The 10,610-nt window shown below is 41.3% G+C and overlaps 1 protein-coding gene across 1 annotated transcript in view; it reads left to right on the plus strand.

Annotated features, from left to right (window-relative positions):
* Positions 1-10,334, plus strand: part of LOC106808241 (T-complex protein 1 subunit epsilon-like) — a 13,589-nt gene extending 3,255 nt beyond the window's left edge. The window contains exons 2-11 of the mRNA XM_014810868.1: positions 740-800; positions 1,305-1,469; positions 2,568-2,766; positions 3,378-3,570; positions 4,354-4,503; positions 4,952-5,071; positions 5,419-5,604; positions 6,693-6,830; positions 9,090-9,270; positions 9,557-10,334. Coding sequence (XP_014666354.1) covers positions 740-800; positions 1,305-1,469; positions 2,568-2,766; positions 3,378-3,570; positions 4,354-4,503; positions 4,952-5,071; positions 5,419-5,604; positions 6,693-6,830; positions 9,090-9,270; positions 9,557-9,693 — 1,530 coding nt within the window. The 3' untranslated portion in view covers positions 9,694-10,334. The remainder of the gene's footprint in view (positions 1-739; positions 801-1,304; positions 1,470-2,567; positions 2,767-3,377; positions 3,571-4,353; positions 4,504-4,951; positions 5,072-5,418; positions 5,605-6,692; positions 6,831-9,089; positions 9,271-9,556) is intronic.
* Positions 10,335-10,610: the final 276 nt, after the last annotated feature.

Raw genomic sequence — 10,610 nt, forward strand, 5'->3', positions numbered from 1 at the left:
TTTCGTTGCGGTATCTTGGCCGTAAATTTGGTAAGAAGACGTTTTTCTCATCCATTTTTTAATTAACAACTTGCAACTCGCAGCTCGCATGCTACCCACACTCTATCAATATAGTTTCATCTTGTACTATATTTATTTGCATTTTTCGCACATTGCTTTATAACATTTTACTGGTTACGTTCACACTTATACAAATTGAACAATGAAAAATGACTCTGTCTCATCACTCATGACTCTTGACTCAACCCAAATTATTTTGAAATATAGGTCATAAATTTTGTGCAAAAATTCCCCAAAATAAGGCTCAGATTGCACCAGAGAGCATCTAAAACCCCTGAGCTGCCAGTGTCCTAATGCGGGCCCTAGAACCCGGCCCCAAGTAACTTCGCGCTTCGCGCTCGTCCTGTGCGCTTCGCGCACATAATTTCAAATAATATCTAAAGTAGGCCTACTCCTCTAAAGTTTCCAGTTTTACATGTTTTAATTTTAGGTTGTGGACCACCCTGGGTTGATGGTAGTAATGACTAGTGTAGCATGTTATGGTATTGACCAATTTTTTTAGTGGCACCAAGAAGTTGTAATGAAGCACTGCATCAATGGTGTCAAGCTCAACATCAAATGGTGTCAAGTGTCAACCTCTAAGTTTAAATCATTTATAAGGTATTAACGGTGCTGTACCTAAATTCAAAATGGCTATGTCACAACATTTGACTAATTAAGTGATTCGCTTACATTTCAGTCCCACATTTTGGCAGGAAAAGCTGTTGCCAATATTTTACGGACATCCTTAGGGCCAAAAGGTAAGTAAAAAAAGAGGGGTTAGTTGAGTCATACTGTAAAGTCACTTATTTTCGTGGTTTCAATAAAAAATACATGTTCGTGGGTTCTTAAATTCGTGGATCAAGCTTTCCAAGAAATTTTTGGATGGCCGCACGGAAGTTCACCAGTTCTCTAGGCAAAAAAGTTAGCGAAACCACCATTAGAAGCATGAGAGACAGTTATGTTGAATTGATTATTACGATTATTGAGTATATATTACTAGTACGCACAGACGGCATGCAGGCGTCGGTTGGCAGGCCTCCACTCTGGAACCGGGATTTGACATATATATGTACATAATATTTCGTTGGGTACCCATTGATGTACCCATGAAATCCACGAAAATTAGAACCCCACGAACATTTGTTATCTTTACTTCAAAGTGCAATGTATGCAATAGTTGTATGTGTACTGTAGTATAAAGGGTGGAAACAGAAGTTTTGACACATCCCATGAAAATTTAAGAACACGTCACAACAATGTAGGTCTCGACAAAATGATGGTTTCGGCGGATGGTGATGTCATGATAACGAATGATGGTGCGACCATACTGGACCAGATGGATGTGGAGCATGAAATAGCAAAACTCATGGTCCAGCTGTCCAAGTCTCAAGATGATGAAATTGGGGATGGTACAACCGGTGTAGTAGGTAGGTGAAATTTGCTTTCTTTTTTACAAAAATAATGCACGTATTCTGTTGAGATAAACTAAGGCTTGTAAGGTGGTGACACCTATCTTTTCATTTGTACTTGTAACCGTGGTATTGTGGCGACTCCTATCTTGTTGAATAATAAAATGTTCTTGGCCGCTCCCTGCTGGTGGTGTAGGATGTGTTTGATGTAACGCAGAGTTTTTATAAGTTTTGGCTATTTATTTCCACCATCATCTGCCGATGGCATCAACATATCCAAGTTGTATTTATTGAATATTTTTAGTTCTATTCACTGCTGAGAGCAGGTTTTGGAAGCCATTTTCACTATTTAAGATTTAGTGCAGAGGCAAGATGAAGGTAGACTTATGTGACTTGAAATGTAAAGGAGGCCTCAATCCTATTCAACTAACTGTATAGTGGGCTATTCCTAATGAGGCTAGTCTTGAATCAGGGTTTCTTATACATAAGAGGCACAGTGGCACACCGCCGTTGTGGAAATGCTGTAACAACCCAAAAATTAATAGATCATCACATGCTTCTGGCATATTTGGATTGCCATGCGCATTTATTGAGTCATGTGACGCAGGGTCTACACTTTTCCGTTATGTGATTGGTTGGAGTGCCATCCTATCAGCATTCGGTATTTTGCATAATTTGCCTTGAATTTGATTTAGCCTTGCATCCATGATGTGCGTTTTTTCTCCAAACTGGCCATTACTTCCTTTGTCTAATTTTCCCTCAGAAGAAACCGTGTGAATAATTTTGTTTTTGTTGTGAACCTACCAAGTTGTGAAAATCTTTATTGCTAAAAAGGCATTCTGGTTAATTACTTATACATTACTATATGATAAACAAGGAAATCGACCAAAAACAAATTTTCCATTCTTTAACCACTACCCATTATATGGCCCATTCGTGTGGTGCTGATTTGGGTCAAAAGTGAAATCTGGGGTGGCCCAAAAGGAAATTTTGTTGATGGTAATAATCCCGCCAGTTGAAAACACTCTGTTGCATTTCGTCGTGTAATCGGTCACCGAGTCGACAGGCGAATCACGAGCTTCTCGTTTGACGCCATATTTCGTTTTTGCCGCGCAGTGTTGGCCGGAGCTCTGCTAGAACATTCAGAGTTGCTGCTCGACCGCGGAATCCACCCTATCAGAATCGCCGACGGCTTTGAGATAGCGGCGCGCGTCGCTGTCGACCAGCTAGACAAGATTGCCGACAGCTTTCCTGTGGACCTCAACAATCTAGAACCACTAATCCAGACTGCGATCACAACACTCAGTTCTAAGATGTACGTACCTTTTTGTGTTATGGTGGGATGATGATTCGTCGATATATTGGTGTATCACGATACAAACCTCGACGTTACACGTATCGATATTCTACATGATTAAATTTGTATCATTTGCTAGCATAGTGTTATCAGATAACAAAGGAAGCGTGACGCAACTCGTTGTTCAATAGCAGTGGTTTACTAAGCATTCTACTATACTGATTTGCAAGCATTCACATGATTGGTAGAGTTCTGGTTAAGTGTATAGTTTCCTAGTTAGTTTGTTTCTTGAAGGTATCACAATACGTATTATATCATGAAGGGTGTATCATGATCTAGATCTTATCGTGAGCAACCCGTATCGTCCCAGCTCTAGTGTGTATGAGGTCGTGTGTGCGTACCGCCAGATATACGTGCTTTAGCACTGAGCAAGTAAAATAGAAAGTTCTTCTTTTAGTTTATTTTTTAAAGTGAAATGTGAATGATAAGTTTTGTACATATGCTAGGGTGTGTAGTCAACAACAGTTTTTGGAAATTTTTCTATCAGCCTACACAGGATAGCTATCAGCTCTTAGGTTTCATTATCAATAATTGACGATCCTTAATTAATGATCGATTGTGTTTTGCAGAGTCAATCGGTGTGGGCGTCAGCTGGCCGAGATTGCCGTCGATGCAATTCTAGCCGTTGCTGATCTTGATAGAAAGGATGTCGACTTTGAGCTTATCAAGGTCGAAGGAAAGGAGGGGGGCAGACTAGAGGACACAATGCTGGTTAGGGGCGTTGTGGTTGATAAAGACTTCAGTCACCCCCAAATGCCGAAGGTGAGTGTGTCTTTAGCGAGCATGTTTACTCGAAAGGAGTTGGACATGGTATACATCTCATGTGGGCTCCATGTAGAATGAGAATTGCTACTGACACTGTGCCTGTAGCGCACGGGATGAATTAGTGCTAAAATGATACTGTCATGTCAGACCAAGGTGTGTGTCCAGTACTGGTAAACGTGAGAACTATAAGTATAACCCTAATCCTAATGTCTAGCTTTACCTCTCCCAGTAGTCGCCACGTGATACCTAGTTTTGTTATTAAACAGAAAATTGGACAATGTACCATATAGGATCAGTTGTAACTTTAGGCATAGATTAAAAAATATTCTGGGAAAACGTGACCCTTGTTCATTTTGTATTGTTAGTAAACAAAGTTAATGCAGTAAGTTAACACACAAATACTAATGTTAATAAAATTCATAAACATGCATAGAAAGATTCCTACTAGGCTGTGCTAGTGCCTTAGTTGGCCAGACACTATGCAAGAGGAAAATGCCATCATGTCAGAGCTGAAGCCTTAAAAGTGGTACCAGCTTCCTGTCTTGTGTGCTTGTTACACAGGTGACAACATGTGTATAATAATAATACTAAACAAGGTTTCCACATTTACATTATGATTGTAGTGTGGTGATTAAAAATGTTGTTTGTGCCTTTATATTCAGATAATGAATTGAATTAAAATCTCATGATAAGTTCATGTTTACAAATAAATTTTTGAGAGCCGGTTGTGTGATACTGTAACTTGTAAGTGACGTTCTTGTACTTCGTGCGTTTGTTCAGGTTGTGAGGGATGCTAAGATTGCAATTCTCACCTGTCCGTTTGAACCACCAAAACCAAAGACTAAGCACAAGCTCGATGTTACCTCAGTAGAAGATTACAAAAAACTTCAAGACTACGAGAAGGAAAAGTTTGCAGAAATGGTCAAGCAGGTAAAAATTCATAACAAATGGTTTGCCTGAGTTCTTACTAGTCATATAGACTTGTCACGAATCAGAGGTCGAACCACGCTTGGAACGTTATTCGATTTTCTGACTTGCGTGGTGATGATATCAGTTTACGTCTATGTGAAATGTTAACATTTGATTGCACATGAAAAGCTGTACAGTCTGAAATTAACAATTGAATTGAAATGCATAGAAAAATTCCTGCTTGGCTATGTGCCTTAGTTGGCCAGACACTATGCTAGAATGAAAAGCTATCATGTCAGAGCTGAAGCTTGAAAAGTGGCACCAGCTTCCTGTCACCTGTGCTTGTAACACAAATAGCAACAAATACTTATATGTTCTATATGCACAGAGTCTGTCCTCATTGCCTGTGCCTAAGTGACATAACGAGCCTCTGTGTCATGAACGATGCCAAACTGATGAATCACTACAGGTAAAAGACACCGGAGCAAACTTGGCAATCTGCCAGTGGGGCTTTGATGATGAAGCAAATCATCTGCTTCTAGCTAATGACCTTCCTGCTGTGCGTTGGGTCGGCGGACCCGAGATTGAGGTACAAAGTTGATCCCAGTCACCTAATATTAGTAGTGCTCAACTGCTTGACACATACAGGACTTAACATAGTATTGTTAAATCCTTGGTGCTGATTACGAATGCAATTACTAAATGTAGATTCTCTGTTCCAACTTGCGATATTTTGGCCAACGAGTTCTTTCAATGGAGATTCTTGTCCGTGATGGCTTCATGGTGCCTTAGCTTAAAATTGTCCTCGAGGAGACAAAAGTTAAAATTGTCAGCGGGAGGCGATTCTTCGGTCGTCATCTCGTGTTGGCTAGATGGCCTGCAACTGTATATATGCGACCATGCTAATAGACTCCTTTATTGTGCCGTGTTGTGTAGCTGATAGCGATTGCGACGGGCGGGCGCATCGTGCCGCGATTCAGCGAGCTCACGGAGAAGAAGCTCGGCAAGGCTGGCATCGTGAGAGAGCTCAGCTTTGGAACGACGCGGGACAAGATGCTCGTGATCGAGGAGTGCCAGAACTCGCGCGCCGTCACCATCTTCATCCGCGGCGGCAACAAGATGGTGAGGGCACCACGTGGGATCTAGGCGGAGCGTTGTTTACCGGCGGTGTATTAGTGTGGTTGTTGTCGTGGGATTTGTGGATGTTGTACATAGCTAGCGTTGGAATCTACGCGAACGTGCAGTCGCGGTTGGTGAGCGCACCACGTGGGATCTAGGCGGAGCGTTGTTTACCGGCGGTGTATTAGTGTGGTTGGTGAGCGCACCACGTGGGATCTAGGCGCAGCGTTGTTTACCGGCGGTGTATTAGTGTGGTTGTTGTCGTGGGTTTTGTGGATGTTGTACATAGCTAGCGTTGGAATCTACTCGAACGTGCAGTCGCGGTTGTTTTCTGGCGTTTGTTTGCCGGTAGATCTCGCAGCATCGATTAAGATCGGAAGCGTCTGTAAATAACTCGATGCGCATATGTGGAGAAACGACATTGTCGTTGAAACTAAATTCATTTGGATATGAATTGAGAGCGTTGATAACTTGATATTACATAGCACTGCCAAGTGCCTCCGTGTCAGATTAGAGCTTGATGCTTCGATATTTCACACCTTTATATATATATATATATATGTATATATATATATAGAGCAAGTTGCGAAATTAACGGGAGTCCTGAGTCAAATACTCCCTGATTTATTGCTGGACTCCCTGATTTGACATATGCAGGAGTCCATGTGACTCCCTGAAAATTCTGCTATACTAACTAGTTCATTCGGAGCACGGCCTCACAGAATTACCCTATTTTTTCAGGTAATGCCCAAAGAAAATTTGGCAGACATGCAACTGCATGAATCTTAAAAATAAGCACATGCATTATTGTTAATATCTTTTAAATTTTAAACCTCGGACTGCGGACTCCCTCATTTTGCCACGGACTCTCTCATTTTGAGGGTAGGGAGTCTGTTGGACTCCCGTGTTCAAAAGTTAATTTCTACCCCTGATATATATAAAATTATATATATATATATTAGTTGTTCGATATTCAGATTGATAAACGTAGTAGCGTAGACACAAGTTGGCAGCGTTATTCATGCTGAGCCAATGCGTGTGAAGGCTGCAACGCGTGCGTGCGATGAGCTTGACGTCTGTCTCGCCCGCAGATCGTTGAGGAGGCAAAGCGCAGCATCCACGACGCACTGTGCGTCATTCGCAACCTGGTGAAGGACAACAGGATCGTGTACGGCGGCGGTGCGGCCGAGGTCGCCTGCGCACTTGCCGTCAACAAGGAAGCTGACAAGGTATGGTGTTCGGTGGGGGTGTTAAACCTTGTGTTAGCAGTAGGGGTGTCAGACAACTCATCGATATATCGATGTATCGCGATACAAACTTCGACAATACACGCATCGATACGTTTAGCTTCACGATACATGTATCTATATGTCTGGCTACTCAGGATACACGTATCTATGTGTTTCCAGCGAACGAGCTTGGCACTCGCCCACTCTCCAATGTCGAGTGAAAATAATATCGGGCGAGTAAAAGCTAAAGCTGACTCGCCCATGTTGGCGAGTAAAAATAATTGTCTAAAACTTTAATCAAATGTTGGTTCCTTACGTTATATATCCAAACATTGATGAAAAACAGTTCTAGCGATTGTGAAGGGCGGCTATCCCACGACATCCTCACTTTATATTATCAAAGGTCGCCGAAAAAAACAAAAGGGGGTGTGCAGGATTGTTTTAAAGTCACGTTGGGCATGTTTATTATAGGGGGTGGGCACCGCTAGCATCAGAAGACGACAGCAAAATTCTTTCCTGGAATTGAGGAAAAAGCTGCAATCGGGAATGACACGCAATGAGCGTGCCGGCACGTAAAAATAAACGTGAATTTCATTACGATTTTCCATGTATAATAATATTGTAATATCAGGAGTGTATAATATCGATATATATCTCTATATATTATATATAGATCTATCTATCTATATATATCTATCTACCTATTCATCTGTCTATATGTATATATTTATCTGATCTGAAAATAATTAAGCGTCGAGGCCGTGTTAGCTATGCAGTTGGCAGATAGATTAACTTATTAACCACATTACTTTGCCAAGTAGCATTGTACCTGTACAAATACAGTGACAGAGACTGAGCAGTTCAATCCTCGGAAATTTGAAGTTTATGTTTCTCTTTTTTTAAGTAAGCATTTTAGTCTGGTGTCCCCCAAAGATTAAAATACTCAACTCAAAGGTGATATTTTTGGGATGAAGATTGTTTAATAATGCTGCTTCAGAGTGCAGGAAATTGCATCTAAGAGGTGTAATTTTCAAAAAAAATTCTGTGGGAGGGCCCCCTGAACCAACCCCCTCGCAGCTTTGCTGTTTGGGTGCAGACTGCGGAAGCAGACAGCCGCTTACTTTCTTGGTTTACCCTGCTACATTAAAAACTTGTGACAAGCCTGGTATGCCTAATAAACACAAAGCTAATACTTTTATTAATCATGGAATAAATTTAACACAATTAAGGGCCTGTTCCATTTGTCTAAGGGCCTGGTAAAATTTTGGGTGGGCTTGTTCACATTTTGGCTAATTTCTTGCCCTGTACGCATCGTGGGTAGTGTAGCGACGGCGCTAATACTGACGCCTTGGTGTTAACAAGTCAATAAAATCGGCGTGATGTGGCAAAGCAGCCCAAGAATAAAAGTAAATTAAATGAAAATGAAAACACGAACTTTCAGAGGAGATGTGCCTTGAGTTTTTGAGAAACGTGATCAATGAATTACATGTGTAGTTAAACCAATGGTGTTATTGTGTTTTTTCACTATTGTTTGACAAGCATTTTTGTTTTAAAATTTTGGGGGAGTACAGATTCCGTTTGGGGAGTTAGCTTATTGACTCACTCGCCTAGTTTGGCGAGTGGTTTTTATTTTAAAGCTCTAACACTGTGTGACTAATCACGATACATGTATCTATATGTTTGATTAATCACGATACACGTATAAATACTCTACTGAATAAAATCAATATCCTTTGGTAGCATAGTTTCATCAAAAAACAAAAGAAGCATGACACAATTCGCAGTTTAATTGCAGTTGTTTACTAAGCTCTCTTTAATATTGTTTTGGAACAATTGCATGATGAGTCCTGGTTGAGTTTATAGTTTGCTAGGTAGATTCTCTTTAAAAAATTTCGATACGCATCATATCATGAAAGGTGTGTCGTGATACGAATCATATTGAGAGCTACCGTTATCCTTCCACCCCAGTCTACCGCAAGCAACTGAGGTTCATTGTAGTTATTTAACCCAGGGGTCCATTGTAGTTATTTAACCCAGGGGCACATACTGATACATCTCCTTCGTACTTTTTGCTTGAAGGGGCACGACTTTCTGCCGTAAAACGGTTATTAAACGGACTGGAGTAAACGTAGGTGTTTGGCCAATTTTTCGAATTTATTCTCGTTCTGTATTTCAGTAAAATATATTTTTAATGCCTCATCGATTATCTTTCCTGGCGTTTTACATGTTTTTACCTGCAACTTTCTTACTGTTGCATAGATTTCGACGTTAGAGCAGTACGCTGTTCGTGCGTTCTCCGATGCGCTCGAGACCATACCGCTAGCTCTGGCTGAGAACTCCGGTTTGCCTGCGATGAAGACCATGACCGAGGTGAAAGCCAGGCAGTTAGCAGAGAACAACCCACGACTGGGCATTGACTGCATGGTCAAGGGCACCAACGGTACGTCTCTGTGTCTCAGCAGCCAGATGGCAAACAATTCATTCTATTAGCATACATCTTATCGCATAAAATCACAATAGGAAGTCGATGCACTGAATGCCGATGCTGATGCCTGCCGGTGCACTGAGCCAACTAGCAGTCATCAGTCAGTGTCGGACGTGAGCAAAGGTGTCAAATTCCTGGCGTGATCGAGCAGATAGTGAGAGGTAAAAATCGTGTGTAAGAATCGCGTGCGACACGCAAAATAGTGGTAGCATCTGACCAGTGCTGCCACCTTGTGTTGCAGACATGAGGGAACAGAACGTCATCGAAACGCTGATCGGGAAGAAGCAGCAGATCACCTTGGCAACGCAACTCGTCTCGATGATCCTCAAGATCGACGATATCCGAGTTCCCGGCGAGAACCAGTCGTATGGCATGTGAGGTGCAGGTGTGTTCTATGTGTGTGGACGCGTGCGATCGCAACCGTCTGCTGCAAGCTCTGGCCCGCATCGTAACAGCGAGCGTCTGTTGCTCTACTTACTCTTAACCACTGCGCAGTCCAGAATCTCCCAACACCCACACCCTTGCCCGGTGAGCAGCGCCAGTTACTTGCACGTTTCGCGAGAAATTGTTTTGTTTCCGATCTGCGAGCGGGTATTTTTTGGAGAGGAGTGTGTGCCTCACAGCTGCAGATATTGTTTCTGACTGTGCAGAGTAACTGTTGAACAAATGTGGTTTGTGAGAGCGCTACAGTTCGCTAAACCGTTTCATTTCAGTCGGTGTGTTTTTTGAAAGTTTCTGTCACAAGTAACACAATTTCAGACTGGGTATCACACTGATTGCGTTGGTATCTAATCTTTTGCAACTGGAATGTGTGAATATGAATAGGCGAGTAACCATTTCATTTTCATATTCTTTTACGCAGTGCACAGCATTTCTCACCTAAATTAAAATGTGTTCGCAACTTGCAGAATATGTCAAGCGTCAATATTGGTTTTGTCTGTGAATGAAAACCCAGTTTACATTACGAATTGAATATTGTATTAAATTTTCACATCATGCAAGATGTGTACAGCTGGATAGATCAGTGTTGTGTTACATTTGTTTGTACTAAAATTGAACATTTGTTTTTACAATCGTTGGTATACGAATAGCAGTTAGTTTTACTAATACTACTTTACTAATATTTGGTCATACATGTCATACAAGAGATAAGGTTTTGATAAATAATGTGCATATATATATATATATATATATATATATATATATATATATATATATATATATATAGTAGTAGTAGTAGTACGTAGGCCCTAAATTTCATCGCAGGGAGGACTTGTGCGATGCCAGAACCTGTC

This window comes from Priapulus caudatus, unplaced genomic scaffold (genome assembly GCF_000485595.1).
Source record: "Priapulus caudatus unplaced genomic scaffold, Priapulus_caudatus-5.0.1 Scaffold262, whole genome shotgun sequence".
NCBI classification, from domain to species: domain Eukaryota; kingdom Metazoa; phylum Priapulida; class Priapulimorpha; order Priapulimorphida; family Priapulidae; genus Priapulus; species Priapulus caudatus.